This window comes from Squalius cephalus (genome assembly GCF_949319135.1).
Source record: "Squalius cephalus genome assembly, chromosome: 19".
Taxonomy (NCBI): Eukaryota; Metazoa; Chordata; class Actinopteri; order Cypriniformes; family Leuciscidae; genus Squalius; species Squalius cephalus.
Window position 1 is genome coordinate 2135641 of NC_137140.1, and position 16678 is coordinate 2152318.

At 39.7% G+C, this 16678-nt stretch overlaps 1 protein-coding gene across 1 annotated transcript in view; it reads left to right on the forward strand.

The window, feature by feature from the left end:
* Positions 1–16454, forward strand: part of lmf1 (lipase maturation factor 1) — a 61893-nt gene extending 45439 nt beyond the window's left edge. Inside the window, exons 7-11 of the mRNA XM_079851998.1 lie at positions 144–324; positions 2894–3047; positions 9502–9685; positions 15672–15784; positions 15982–16454. Of these exons, the coding sequence (XP_079708124.1) occupies positions 144–324; positions 2894–3047; positions 9502–9685; positions 15672–15784; positions 15982–16156 (807 nt within the window). The 3' untranslated portion in view covers positions 16157–16454. The remainder of the gene's footprint in view (positions 1–143; positions 325–2893; positions 3048–9501; positions 9686–15671; positions 15785–15981) is intronic.
* The last annotated feature ends 224 nt before the right edge of the window (positions 16455–16678 follow it).

The following is a 16678-nucleotide window of genomic DNA, read 5'->3' on the forward strand; positions in this document are numbered from 1 at the left end:
TATTCATTTACACACACAATGTACACACCAAATTTAGCATTTTAATCAACATTTTTTGTTAACCTTTTATCATATGTCTTGGAGTATCGCAATAATATCGTTCAGTATCGTTACACTCCTAATTTCTAAATATATAATAACAGGTTGTTCTGATCATAAGTGGGAATCTGAGTTTCCTGAACTGGCTGACGATAGTTCCCAGTCTGGCCTGTTTCGATGACGCTGCTTTGGCTTTTCTCTTCCGCCGTTCTGGAGGAGCCAGACAGACTTTACTGAAGATTCAGAGCGAAGACACTGCAGGTCACGGACCACCGGCCACCAAAGGTCTGATTTCACTCAGTTATTCAGTGACTTGAATAAAGGGGTGGTTGATTATGATTTGACTTTTCTAGCTTTAGTTAGTGTGTAATGTTGCTGTTTGAGCATAAACAACATCTGCAAAGTTACAACACTCAAAGTTCAGAGCAAAGGGAGATATTTGCTTTTACAGAAATCGCTTTTTAAGGACTACAACAAACGGCTGGTAGAGACTACACCACATTCCTCCCGGGTTAGTGACATCACCAACCCTAGAATTTACATAAACCCCGCCCCCGGAACACGATTTATAGAGCTGGTAAGTCCCGCCCCTTCCGTAAAACCCCGCTGGACCTCAAAGTTGAAAAACCGTCAATGCAAGTGAATGGGAGAAAATAATTATTTTCTGGTCCCGTTTGAATTGTGCCATGAATGTGAACATATGTTGTCTGTGAATTTTTTATATAACTTTTCATGTTACGAGTTTGACAGTATATGGTATGATTCTTCAGCTAGCAGTTGTGGAAAAGACATAACGAGAAAGACTACATGTCGCCTATGTGACGTCACCCCATAAAGTTGACTTACCCGTGGTTTTCACTAACTTCAACGATTTTGTCCTCTCCCTGAAAGAAGGCGGTGAAGTGCACCAAAGACACAGCCATGTTTAGCGGGATCCGTGAGCTAGTCCGTGTGCGAGTGGTGTTGACGTTTCAAACGCGTCGAGAGTTTTGTAGTCCACAAAGTGCTCTCACACAAAGTCTAACCGTATCAAACTTCTACCCGCTAAATTGTAGCATTCTTTACACGAAAAGTTATATAAAAAATTCACAGACAACATATGTTCACATTCATGGCACAATTCAAACGGGACCAGAAAATAATTATTTTCTCCCATTCACTTGCATTGACGGTTTTTCAACTTTGAGGTCCAGCGGGGTTTTGCGGAAGGGGCGGGACTTACCAGCTCTATAGATTATCATGACCGAATATGCTAATCAATGACTAGAAGATAACTACACATCGTCTACATAAATTCATCAACTAACCATTCAGAAATGTCCTGTTGCTTCTACATGTTGTCACTTCTTTTTGAGTCTCTCCATCATTGTCTGACTCCGGTTTGAACATAAAAGGCTAAAAGTTTTTGATATTTTCAGTGTGTGTGTGTTTGAGGCAAAAGGACACAAGCTGTTGTAGCTCCGCCCCCTGCGCCGGAAGCAGCAGCTCATTTGCATTTTAAGGAACAGACACAAAACGGTGTGTTTTTGCTCACCCTCAAAAAGTGACAATTTTAACATGCTATATACAAATATCTGTGGGGTATTTTGAGCTAAAACTTCACACACACTCTGGGGACATCAGAGACTTATTTTACATCTCGTGAAAAGGGCATTATACCACCCCTGTAAGGAGACGTAGTTGCATGTTATTACATGTACTTACTAAAGTAATGACAGTAAATGATGCATAATTACAAGTAACTAACCCTAACTCTATAGTAAGTACATGTAGTTAATTAATATTACTCAGTACTTATTTGAGTACTACGTCTCCTCAAAATAAAGTGTAACCAGTTTTTGGTTAAAGAACGAGAGGCCGTCAATGGGATCTTCTCTGCATCATCTTTTTTGTTTCTATTGAGTCAAGACAAATGCAATAAATACCAGAATCAAACTGGATTAGCAAAATTGTAAAAAAAACACACAAAAAAACAGACTAATAATAAAACATTATAAAACACGCAAAAATATTTTGGTCAAAAATACAGAAAGAAATTGTGAAATATTATTTTAATTAAAAACAGCTGTTTTCTATGTGAATATATAGTAAAGTGTAATTTATTCCTGTGATCAAAGCTGAATTTACATAATTACTCATTACCTTCAGAAATCATTCTGATATGATGATTTGATGCTCAAGAAACATTTATGATTATTATCAGTGTTGAAAACAGGAAACCGTGATGCATTTTATTTTCCAGGATTCTTTGATGAAAAGAAAGTTCAAAAGAACAGCATTTGTCTGAAATATATATTTTTGTAACATTATAAATGTCTTTACTGTCACTTTTGATCAATTGAATATGTCCTTACTGAATAACAGTATTAATGTCTTTGAAGAGGTAGTGTGTAGAGATGGGTGGTATAGCCAAAATTGTTTATGCACATTATTGTATCATATTGTATTACTCGAAACAGTGGATTCAACATAATAAAATGTATAGAATGAGATGTGCTTGAAAAAAATCACTATAAAATAGAAAACAGTCGTGCTGCTTCATATTCCTGTGGAAACTGATATATTTTATTTTTTAGGATTCTTTGATGAACAGAAAGTTCAAAAGAAAAGCATTAATTTGAAACAGAATCTTTTGTAACATTATAAATGTCTTTACCGCCACTTTTGATCAATTTAATATGTCCTGGATGAGTAAATGTAGGTTTGAGCAGCAGTGTAATCAGTCCCAGTCACTCAGTGTCTCTCTCTCTCTCTCTCTCTCTCTCTCTCTCTTTCCCTCTCCCTCCCCCCTCCCCCCCTCTCTCTCTCTCTCTCTCTCCCCCCCCCCCCCCCCCCCCTCCCTCTCCCGTCTCAGGTGTGTTGATCAGACGTGTGCTGAACGTGTCTCTGGGTCTCCTGATAGCGTGTCTGAGTGTCCCGGTGGTGATGAACCTGCTGAGCTCCAGACAGCTGATGAACACCTCATTTGATCCGCTGAGGATCGTCAACACATACGGAGCCTTCGGCAGGTACCGCATCCGTGTCTGTCTGAGCTTAACCCTCTGGGGTCTGAGGTGTTTTCTGGGCCCTGGTGGTGTTCTGACATGCTCTGACATTTGTGCTTATTTCTGTTACTTGTGACATTTTCATGGCTAAAGTCTGATTACACTGTATTCAGCACAAACTCTGCTACAATAATATGTCAGCAGCATGTATGTAAAAGTTTGTAGTTTTGAGATAATGACATTTATGCGTGGTTTGTGAAAATACAAAAAAAATTGATTTAAAATTTCTAAGATGTGTTTTGTGTGAGAAAGCTTTATGCGAAGGGGCGGATCACCTCATTAATATGTAAGCTTTTCACACCTGAGAAAGACAAAGACACTCCCTAATGGCCCTATTAGGAGCTTATCAGGCCCTGTCATTCTGAGCAACCTTGCACAAAGAATGAGGAGATTTAAAAAAGAATGACTTTTTGATTGTTTGGATTTATTTACAACACAACATAATCCAAATAGACACAACAAATGACAAAAAAGCACACTATTGAAAACAATGATCCAAAGACAGAGACCTTTGTGCCATTCCTAAAAACATTGTACATACCTTTAATTTCCAAGGTGTTTGATTTTCACTTTACCATGTTCATATACAGAGACTCATGTGAATGTTGAAGTCAGCAGGACTCAGTGGCATCTGGGCCCTGAAAGGAAAAAAAAAGTGAACATACTGATATCAAGAGAAACTATAGGGAATATAGTTCTAAAATTTATTGGGAATAAATTTAAGATTTTTCTGGTTAAAATTGCTTTTTAAAATTCACAGAATACACACACACACACACAAATGTTTCCAACAATATATAATATAATGAACACCAGGTTTGTTGTGCCTTGTAAGCATAGGCTATGCGCAGTGCTGCATAAAATAATAATAACAATAACCTATAGCAGCATATAAATCTTCCAAAAGATTTCAGTAACAACTACGCTAGAGAAAAATATATTGATTATCATATGTTACTTCAAATGTTTCCATTCGTTATGATGATATGAAATGAGATAATAGTAAAAACATGAAGCCTAATGTTTGGTGCGTTTTGCTTTTCAAACGCAATCGCGATACATTCAAAACCAGAGCTCGCTCCAAAATATGAAACATTATGGTTACCATATTATACATATCTATGTTTGAGCAGATACAGTATCCACAAACACAGTAACAGTAAACACGGGTCCAAATATTATAATATTCACCATATATCTAGCAACAGTTCAACTGCAATGTGAAGTTTATGCAACAATAACATGAACTAATAATTAAGAATTTCTTACCTTACATCTTTCTTGTCTTCAAATTGCATTCTTCTTCCTCTGAGGTAAATCCAATGTAAGCTCACGGCGCGTCTTTTCAAACTCGATGAAAAGCAGAGACTTGTGAAGTGTTTTGGTGTTTTGTTTTTGAGGTAATGAGCGCGATCGCGTTCCATGTGGAGATTTGCATGTGAATCTCTTTTGCGCGTGTGGGCGTGGTCAAATTAAAAATAATTAGCAAGCGCGTGAGAAGCTGGACATCTTGTTGGTTTTATACAAATTACTTAAACAGAGAATATTTGTTTTCAGTTTGAATCCGATCATTTAAAAGTAGAAATATCACAGATTCTTTTTTCATATTTCTTTTTTCTGTATGACCATAAATGACGGAGAAATTTAAGTTTATTGTGCTACTATGTGAAGAAAATCCAGCAAAACGCGCCGGCGCCTTTGTCGACCCCAGAGGGTTAAAGGTGCAGTCTGTAATATCCACAGCTAGTGGGCGAAATCGGTACTGCAGTCCACATTCAAAATATCAGAGATATTGCGTGGAGTTTCTCCCGCCTCCTGCTCAGACTCGACGCTTATCGGGTTACCAGATTGAGGAGACGCAACAGGAACGAGCGCAATTGACCTATCGGTAAGCCCCTCCCCTTGGACGCAGATCAGCCAATGGCAGTTGAGTATCAGTTGCACGGGGAACTCGGACATCTTTAGGTTTCAGCGCCATAGAGAAACATCGGAAGATCTGAAACTCTTGTCGGTTTTATGGTGTTTTATACTACAAAAATGATAAAACGATGTGCCTGTGGTACTTGTAACACTGATTCCATGTTTCCTGAGAGGATGGCCGGGTATTCAGTTTTGAATCACCGTACTATGTGCACGTTCACCAGCACGTTTCAAAAGTGTGATAAGATTTGCGTGAACGGACCAACTATCTGCGCTATATGACTGAAGCCCGGTTTATTTATAATATCAATAATGTGAGCGCAGTAACCTGTTTCCCTAAGGATTCAACCCCAATCCCAATGAAGACGAAAACGTTTATTTTCTGGTTATCATACTCTCATTAAGTTCAATATCACAATAACTACAATATATTATAATATCTTTTCAAATCCCTCCATGGCATATTTAAGTCCCACTTGACAAGAGGTGGTCCTTCTGTGTCCAAAGTTGATCAAACACATCTTGGGACGAGGTTTTTACACTGACAGCTGTCATTGTAAGACAGTTAGCAACTCCGTTTGTTTGTCCGAGATAGCAACAGTAACTAAGGGGGGAGGGGCTTACCAATAGGTCAGTTGACAATGAAAGCCGAGGAGACTTACACACTGTAAGGGCCTTTTCACACCTGAGAGTCGTGAAGGTCCGAACCAAAGTTCATGTTTTGATACATTTTATACATTCGGTAAGTTTTGGTTTGGTTTCACATCGCAATTATGCTTAAGAACTTTACATGACACTCTTGCGTCCTGTCGTCATCATCTGTGTGGGCTGCATCTCGACATTGATTGGTTTGTAAACGGACGCGCGTCTGACGTCAGTGTGTTGTCGATTCGGTGGGAAACTTTGACAAGAATGAATGAACAGACGCATATCATTGCCACTATACTGTTATTATTACGGCATTATGACCTGCAGCTCCAGCTATACTCCAGGCTAGTTCACATTCGCCAAATCAACGTCCTCGTTGTGCGAACGTTTAATCGTCGCCGGCAGGAAAGGAGGAGAAGAGCAAACAATCCTGCAGGAACATCCGGATCTTCCTGTAAATGGTCTGAAAGTCCGAACCATACAGACAATGCGTTCACACTAGAAACGAACCAAACCTTTGTTCAGTTTGATCCGGACTGAGACTACCTCTTTTCCTCAGTTTGATCCGGACCGAGACTACCTCTTTTCCTCTGTTTGGTCCGGATCGTGGTCCGGGCGGGGGAGGTTTCACACCTGTAATTTTGATTCGGATCAAACTGAAAAGTCAGAAAATCCGGACCAAACAAGGTAGATGTGAAAGGGCCCTAAGTTGATTTATCCACGTTTTAATATGCTTTTATTCATAGATATTTTTATATGGATACCGAGGCTTTTTAGGTTGGGTAGAATCTACGACCTCTGACCTCAGTTTGTTTGCTGGCTGCAATACGCTGCGTTTCCTGCAAAAACTGGCATCCCGGGGTGTCGAAACACTATTGGCTGAACTGGCAGTGGGCGGAGTCACACAGACCAACACAACAACACACATTCCCACACGGAACGCACATTTCAAAGTAAAATGACTGGCTGTAGAAGTGTATTTCAGAGAAACTCAGCATGTTTCCTAAATATCTGCAAACATAAGGCGCTTTCGCACCGGATAGTTCGATTTTAGTTTTTAGGAACACTTTTGGAGGAACTAATTTACTCCTACTTCAGAGTCGTTCTAAAGCAGCGCTATAGGAACTATCCGTGACGTTAGTGTTCACTGATTGGCCGAACTCACGCGAAACACCAGTACCCGCCATTTAAAAAAAAAGATGTCTAAGATTATACACAGATTACACAGATTATATTATTATAAGATATAAGATATAAGTTATTATAAGATAACACAGATTATAGTCTTTTATATATACTCCAGAAAAAGCAGTGACAGATGAGCCTCTTAACCTTTACGCTGAGGAGAAAACCCAATGCAACTTTGAGGAGACCAAGAGAAACATGATTATGATTTCTGCTCAGCAACACTGGACATCAACCACACGGCATACGCAAATAACTCTTCATTACTGTCTACTTTCTATGTATAACAGTTCTATCTAATAACGTATTAGACAGGACTGTTAGATCGTAAATGAATGAACACGGAGAATGCTCAGGCTCTGGCGTTCTCAGCGCCGTCAAAATAAAAGTCATAACAAGCGTGGCTCACGTCACTTCAGAGTTCCTACTGGCGCTGCGAATGCAACCAGGAAAATTTCCCTAAGGGAAACATTAGTTCTCGGGAAACCACCGTGGTGGATAGATCCTGGAACTACCCGGTGCGAAAGCCACTATATTATGATATTTTATGCTTTAGTAGAGTGAAAAAGTTACATACATCACCTTTAATATAAACCTCATCATTAACCAGCAGATGGCAGAGCCGCTGCACTCCTAACCCTCTCTCTCTCTCTCTCTCTCTCTCTCTCTCTCTCTCTCTACCTCTCTCTCTCTCTCTCTATCTATCGCTACCTCTCTCTCTCTCTCTATCTATCGCTACCTCTCTCTCTCTCTCTCTAAAACCTCCACTTTCTAAGAGATGTGGTGATCTTAATTGGAGATTGATACATTGTATCCTAGCTACAAATCAATTTGTTGCCAGGATGAATGAAAATGTAACATCGAATTGCCCATTTTGTGATGCTCTTGATACTATTTTTCATATGTTTTGTGACTGCCCTAGACTTGATCCTATTTTTGAACTGTTGAGAAAAATAATAACAAAATTAGGATTTCTGTATACTAATAGCTTATTTATATTGGGCTGTTATTATAGGAAATCTTTACAAGAACAATGTGTACTTGCTAATTTTGTCATTGGTCAAGCTAAATTAGCAATTTTAGCAAAGAATGCAGGAAGAGACATTTGTATGGTGGCCTTGTTCAAATCCTTAGTGGAAGCACGAGTGGTTATAGAATATACACTCACCTAAAGGATTATTAGGAACACCATACTAATACTGTGTTTGACCCCCTTTCGCCTTCAGAACTGCCTTAATTCTACGTGGCATTGATTCAACAAGGTGCTGAAAGCATTCTTTAGAAATGTTGGCCCATATTGATAGGATAGCATCTTGCAGTTGATGGAGATTTGTGGGATGCACATCCAGGGCACGAAGCTCCCGTTCCACCACATCCCAAAGATGCTCTATTGGGTTGAGATCTGGTGACTGTGGGGGCCATTTTAGTACAGTGAACTCATTGTCATGTTCAAGAAACCAATTTGAAATGATTCGAGCTTTGTGACATGGTGCATTATCCTGCTGGAAGTAGCCATCAGAGGATGGGTACATGGTGGTCATAAAGGGATGGACATGGTCAGAAACAATGCTCAGGTAGGCCGTGGCATTTAAACGATGCCCAATTGGCACTAAGGGGCCTAAAGTGTGCCAAGAAAACATCCCCCACACCATTACACCACCACCACCAGCCTGCACAGTGGTAACAAGGCATGATGGATCCATGTTCTCATTCTGTTTACGCCAAATTCTGACTCTACCATCTGAATGTCTCAACAGAAATCGAGACTCATCAGACCAGGCAACATTTTTCCAGTCTTCAACTGTCCAATTTTGGTGAGCTCGTGCAAATTGTAGCCTCTTTTTCCTATTTGTAGTGGAGATGAGTGGTACCCGGTGGGGTCTTCTGCTGTTGTAGCCCATCAGCCTCAAGGTTGTGCGTGTTGTGGCTTCACAAATGCTTTACTGCATACCTCGGTTGTAACGAGTGGTTATTTCAGTCAAAGTTGCTCTTCTATCAGCTTGAATCAGTCGGCCCATTCTCCTCTGACCTCTAGCATCAACAAGGCATTTTCGCCCACAGGACTGCCGCATACTGGATGTTTTTCCCTTTTCACACCATTCTTTGTAAACCCTAGAAATGGTTGTGCGTGAAAATCCCAGTAACTGAGCAGATTGTGAAATACTCAGACCGGCCCGTCTGGCACCAACAACCATGCCACGCTCAAAATTGCTTAAATTACCTTTCTTTCCCATTCTGGCATTCAGTTTGGAGTTCAGGAGATTGTCTTGACCAGGACCACACCCCTAAATGCATTGAAGCAACTGCCATGTGATTGGTTGATTAGATAATTGCATTAATGAGACATTGAACAGGTGTTCCTAATAATCCTTTAGGTGAGTGTAGATAAAAAAAAAAAACCTTTCCATATTATACATAAATAGCACAATAAAAAAAACACAAAGAAAGTACAGAGAGTAGTTTAAAGGGAAAAGAGGGTTCAGCCCTTGTCCCTCATATGATGGCATGAAGACACACACTGCGCTGCCAGGTGAACACTCTTCTTTCTCTCCCAAAATATAAGACAGTTTGAGTTATAAGACATCTCTCTCTCTCTCTCTCTCTCTCTCTCTCTCTCTCTCTCTCTCTCTCTCTCTCTCTCTCTCTCTCTCTCTCTCTCTCTCAGCATCACGAAGGAGCGAACGGAGGTGGTGTTTCAGGGAACGATGAGCGTAAACCACACCGGAGAGGGGGTGATCTGGGAAGAGTACGAGTTCCTGTGCAAACCTGGAGCTCTGGATAGAAGGCCGTGCCTCATCTCACCGTATCACTACAGACTGGACTGGCTCATGTGGTTCGCTGCTTTACAGGTTAAAGTCACCATCACCAAAATGGACAATTCTTGTTTTGAATTGATCTTTAGGTTGTTTTCCTGCTTGAATGTTGATTATTCTCCTCATATTCTCCATTGTTGCGGCTCCTCTCTTCCCAGTCTGTCAGTAACGCTCTGTTTACTTCCTGTCTCTATGAAGCCCCTCCTTCTGAACAGCACACTGTGCTCTGATTGGTCGGCTGGAGCAGTGTGTTGTGATTGGTCGAGCGCTTCGAGTGTGTTTGGGAAATGTTCCGCCCCTTAACCACCAGTTTAACACACTACTAACTCAACCAGGCCCCTCCCCTTTATTCTGCGTATGAATTATTATAATGAGGAATATTGTGACGTGTTCGTTCCGGGAAGAAACTCAAGACTACAATGGAGGCATTTCAGGAGTTCAGAAACACTGAAACTGATGTAGAGAATAATTTATGCTGGAGGGACTTTGTGCTTTGAAACTAAAGAACACTAAAGAAAGTTGAAAATGTAAAAAAGCATAATACAACCCCTTTAAAATCCATGTTCCTGGTAATCTTGAATCAGAATAAGTTCCTCTTGCAGCATCTCTTCTCTTCTCTGATGATGAGGGCGGGGCAACCTGTCACTCACATGAGATCAGCCAATAGCAAACCACAACCATCCAATCAACTCCCCACAGACACAATCAAGCCCCGCCCACATTTGTTCTTGTTTCAGAAGCGTTTCACTGTATAGTGAATGAGTGTGTGTGTGTGTGTGTGTGTCTGTGTGTCTGTGTGTGAGAGAGAGAGAGAGAGATAGAGAGTGTGTGTGTGTGTGTGTGTGTGTGTGTGTGTGTCTGTCTCTCTGTCTGAGAGTGAGTGTGTGTGTGTGTGTGTGTGTGTGTGTGTCTGTGTGTGAGAGAGAGAGAGTGTGTGTGTGTGTGTGTGTGTGTGTCTGTCTCTCTGTCTGAGAGTGAGTGTGTGTGTGTGTGTGTGTGTGTGTGTGTGTGTCTGTGTGTATCTGTCTGAGACTGAGTGTTTGTTTGTGTCTGTCTGTCTGTCTGAGTGTGATTGAGTGTGTGTGTGTGTGTGTGTGATAGAGAGTGTGTTTGTGTGTGTGTGAGTGAGTGAGTGTGGTTGTATGTGTCTGTCTGTCTGAGAGTGTGTGTGTGTGTGAGAGAGAGAGAGAGAGAGAGAGTGTTTGTGTGTGTGTGTGTGTCTGTGAGTGAGTGTGTGTGTGTGTGTGTGTCTGTCTGTCTGAGAGTGTGTGTGTGTGTGTGTGTGTGTGAGAGAGAGAGAGAGAGAGAGGTTTTGTGTATAATTCGTTACATTTATATAGCGCTTTTTCTGAGACCTCAAAGCGCTTTACATAGATGGGGGAATCTCCTCAACCACCACCAATGTGCAGCATCCACTTGGATGATGCGACGGCGGCCATATTGCGCCAGAACGCCCACCACACACCAGCTTACTGGTGGAGAGGAGACAGTGATGAAGCCAATCAGTATATGGGGATGATTAGGAGGCCATGATGGACAGGGGCCAAGGGGCAAATTTGGCCAGGATGCCGGGGTTACACCCCTACTCTTTTTCGAAGAACATCCTGGGATTTTTAATGACCACAGAGAGTCAGGACCTCGGTTTAACGTCTCATCCGAAGGACAGTGCTCTTTTGGCGGTATAGTGTCCCCGTCACTACATTGGGGCATTAGGACCCACACAGACCACAGGGTGAGCGCCCCCTGCTGGCCTCACTATGTGAGTGTGTGAGTGTGTGTGTGTGTGTCTTTCTGTCTGAGAGTGAGTGTGTGTGTGTGTGTGTGTGAGAGAGAGAGAGAGAGAGAGAGAGAGAGAGAGAGAGAGAGAGAGAGAGAGAGAGAGAAAGAGAGAGAGAGAGAGAGAGAAATTCAGAATTAAATAAAATTAAACATTTGCAAAACATTATAAAGTCAAGTCAGGTCAGAGTTTATACAATACACACTGTTTCAAAGCAGCTTCACATTAATAAACATGAAAATAACAGAATCAATAATGCAGACTTCATTAAATATGAGAAAAAAATCTAATTCTGCTGTAAAGCGCTCATTATTCAGATCAGCTCAGTCGTGTTATATCGAAAATATTACTGAATATTACGTTTCTTTTAACCCTTTTAAATACTATAAACATAAACTCTAAATTTTTCAGTTCTGCTTGTTCCACAACAACCTTTAATTTCGACTTCTAACCATATAAACAGACATAAACTATAGTGCCAATCAAAATGTGTGAACTTTGCGTGCTTGACAATATTTACATTTTATAAGTTGCTTTGGAGGTTTCAGATTATTAAAAATACTACACTGGGTTATTAAGCATCTGGAAATTGATGTCAAAACTACATTATAAAGGCAGTTTATACACACACACTCTTCTATGCAGTTTCTGCATTAAAATTAATTCAAACTAATTTTTTTCTGATGATTTATAAATGTTAGTTCGGGGTGAAAAATGTCATGTGGTGCGACTCCCTACAAATTTAATAATATTTATGAATAAATAAATCATGATATCTGTAAAAAAAAATTAAAAAAAAATCCTTGAAAATATATTTAAAATCTTGTTTGAAAATAATGATTAGGATGTGTACACACACATTTAAGGGGTAAGGAAAATATGTGCTTTTTAAATTGTACACCAAATTACATTTTTTTTAAACGTTTTCTAAAAAAAGGTATAAAAGTTTTTGAAAACCATCCTGTATGACACCAACATGAATACATATAGTTAGTTTCCAAGCCAAAAAACTTGCTATTTTATTGTATTTTATGTTTTTCTTCAGTTCTAATGTGGATGTGTGAATGTCTTTGTTCGTCACAGTCGCTGCTGTCACTTTCCTTGAATCATTTCTTCAGAAGATGAGTTTACCCCAGTACAGAAATCCTGGTCAAAAGAAAGCATTAAGATTATTTATAATCCTTATGTAACACACACACACACAAATGAGATCATCAATCTTCTGAATCGCTGTTGTTCATTACAAACGGGCGTTTTTCCCTGCAGTGATGATTAAGCGAATGTCTCTTTATTTCTGACATTTTTACATTTACATTTACATTTCATTTAGTCATTTAGCTGACGCCTTTATCCAAAGAGACCTTTATTTCTGACCTTTGAACTGCATATAATGGAAGCTTCGGTAACACTTTATTCTACAGTGTCCTTGTTACACATGTTACATGTACTTACCATATTAATAACAGTAAATTATGCATAATTACATGCAATTAACCCTCAACCAAATCCTAACCCTATAGGAAGTACATGTAGTTAATTATAATTATTCAGTGCTTAAATATATAAATACACTGTAACAATGACACCTAAGATAAAGTGTAACCGAAGCTTCTTACAGTAGTTATTGTACTGTAAACATGCTTGAGTTGTGCTGTAAGTCTTCAGTGACTGATGTTTGTCTGAACGGCTCTGGCTTTGAGATACAGTGATCATGTGATCAGTTCTCTGGTTTTGACATACAGTGATCATGTGATCAGTTCTCTGGCTTTGAGATACAGTGATCATGTGATCATTTCTCTGGCTTTGAGATACAGTGATCATGTGATCAGTTCTCTGGTTTACAGTGATCATGTGATCAGTTCTCTGGCTTTGAGATACAGTGATCATGTGATCAGTTCTCTGGCTTTGAGATACAGTGATCATGTGATCAGTTCTCTGGTTTTGACATACAGTGATCATGTGATCAGTTCTCTGGCTTTGAGATACAGTGATCATGTGATCAGTTCTCTGGTTTTGACATACAGTGATCATGTGATCAGTTCTCTGGCTTTGAGATACAGTGATCATGTGATCAGTTCTCTGGTTTTGACATAGATATATACACTAGATGTCGCCTTGGGGTTCTAAGCATGCGTCAAAACCGCCGCCATCTTGGAACAGGGGTCTTGTCATAGGAAGTAGCTAGGTAACGCTGCTATCTCCGCCTGTACTTCAAATTCATGGATGATACCGGACTTTTGTGCTGCGTATGGATGTTCACACGAACGAAATCTAAACCAGACAGCATGGGATTACATTTACTCTGTGGATGGTAGTAGTCAAGTTGTTTTTTTTATAAGTTCAGTGTACATTTCTTTGCTTGGAGGAAGAAAATGAACTGTGATTCTCGCACAGCTAATGAACTGTGAATGTGCTGTACTCTTTAGATATGATTTGAAATAACCCTTGTGTTTAAAATGTACAATATGCAGGAGTTGATCCTCAATACCCACTTTTGGCTGTGATGTGCTGTGTTGTTCCTAACTTTTGATTTTTTTACCGATTGTACTCAAACCTTTTAATGGAACATTTTTTTTTTATTTTTTTTATGCTGGTCCTCTCCCTGTCAATCTTCAAACAGTACATCCATGATTATTATACATAGAATTCCACAAATCTTATGTATGTGTGAGTTTTGCACACGGATACAGTGGGCTCAAGGGCTTGTTTCTTTTCCTTGCAAACTGGGAATGGAGGTGTGGAAGGACACTGGAATTTGTGAAAATGTCAACTGTTTAAAGCCTTTCTTTAAAGTGAATTTCGTTTTGTATAAATTGTATCTTAATTTTAATACATTTTATTCATCAACAAATTGCCTGTTAATATAATCATGGAGGCGCCCGCGCGGTCACTTGCATTGCACGTGAACTGGAGCGCATCTCATCCTAACTTAACGAAACTCAGCCTATGCCTCACACAGACATGAGAAATACATCAAATACACAAAGCTTGAATAGTCTTTAAACGAGATAATTTAAAACGAAAGAAAAAAGCTAGGCTACTGATTATGTAATCCATTATGTGCATTTCTCTCTATAGGCGCGTTCACTACGGAGATGGCGATCGTCAACTTCATCTCTGCAGCCGAGTCGACACTGTCAGGTTTATTAATAAAAATCAATGCACGCGTCACCGGATTTACAAATGCACTTCTTGCTTGTTGCACGCACACATATCATGTCGAAATAACGAGATATTATGTTGAAATAACATTATTATTAATAAAACATATTTTAGAATATTTGATTGAATGCTGAATGTTGCGCTTGTTCAATTTAATAAAATTAAAACTTTAATTGTGATCATTAAAATAATTTAATATTAAATATTTAGTGGCCAAGTTTTGCTCATTTATATATGTATTATATAGCAATAGTTTATTCTAAGTTTACTCAAGTGGAAGAATGTGACTAATAAACTTACTACTAGCACTATGCATTATATTTTGAAAAAGAAGTAATTATCTTAATATCAAAACCTTAAATTTAATGATAAATGATAATGATAAATGATAAATACATGTCTGACCGTTGGAACGAACCATAAAAACTAGAAAATCGCATTCATGATGATTTATGGTGATTTTATTTCCGTTAGACCTTTGCCTACATTGACGCTGATGCATTAAAGAGGAGGGGCTCCCCTGTTCCAAGATGGCGGCTCTATTGACGCATTCGTTCCAATGAACTGCCGTAGCCCAGGCGACATCTAGTGTATATATCTATGTGGTTTTGAGATACAGTGATCATGTGATCAGTTCTCTGGTTTACAGTGATCATGTGATCAGTTCTCTGGTTTACAGTGATCATGTGATCAGTTCTCTGGCTTTGAGATACAGTGATCATGTGATCATTTCTCTGGCTTTGAGATACAGTGATCATGTGATCAGTTCTCTGGTTTACAGTGATCATGTGATCATTTCTCTGGCTTTGAGATACAGTGATCATGTGATCAGTTCTCTGGTTTACAGTGATCATGTGATCAGTTCTCTGGTTTACAGTGATCATGTGATCAGTTCTCTGGCTTTGAGATACAGTGATCATGTGATCAGTTCTCTGGCTTTGAGATACAGTGATCATGTGATCATTTCTCTGGCTTTGAGATACAGTGATCATGTGATCAGTTCTCTGGTTTACAGTGATCATGTGATCAGTTCTCTGGTTTACAGTGATCATGTGATCAGTTCTCTGGCTTTGCCTCTTTCAGACGTACGAGCAGAGCGAGTGGGTGATTCACATCGCAGGTCGACTATTGGCAAATGACTCCACGATTCTTTCCCTAATGGCACACAATCCATTCCAGGACAGAGAGAAACCCAGGTAAAGTTCACTGACCATCAGATACGCCACTCGGGGAATGTACTGTACATAATCTCCAGTGAAGGAACAGTCTCAACTAAGGAAAGGACAGGATTCCACATTTTATAAAATGAGTCTCTGACGGAGTGTTTGTTCTCTTGATTCTGTAGATTCAGAATTTAATACATTTGGAAGTTGAAGGCACTTTGTCGTTCCAGGTGGATTCGAGGAGAGCATTTCCGCTATAAGTTCACACGGCCTGGCAGTGTCAGCGCCGCTCAGGGGAAATGGTGGATCAGGAAGCGTATCGGACCTTACTTCCCCCCCGTCAACCTGGACGGCCTCAGGAACTACTTCCAGTCCAGGAACTGGCCTCTGCCTGACACAGATTAAACCGTCTCCACACACACGACATCTGGGACGTCCAGTTGTATGTCACACACTGAAGTATATCCTATCTGGGCTTGATAAAACGGTGCCAAAGACAAAGACAAAGTACATAAGAGACTTCTTTTTCTTCTTTTTTTTTCAGATAAACATTACACCTCAATCAGATGTACATCAGATATATCGGATATCTTCATATCAAAAACATACGCACACAACATACAAATACATGCCCATACATACACAATACAGTCGTGTTTGCCGTACGTCTACTCATCAGAAATGTAAATTTTTTCTTTTTTTTTTAACAAAACAACAAAAAAATAAGAAGAGAACTATGTACAGGGTGTAGTCTTTCTAAAAAATAAAATCAGGTCTTTGAGATGTTGCATAGTTGGTCCATTTTTCCCAGCACAAAGCAAATTGTTCCAGTTTATGATCTAAAAATGCTGTTATCTTCTCTAATTTGTGAATGTCCGTTGTGATTTCCATCCATGCATTTAGGGTTGGGCTCTCGTGTTTTTAACA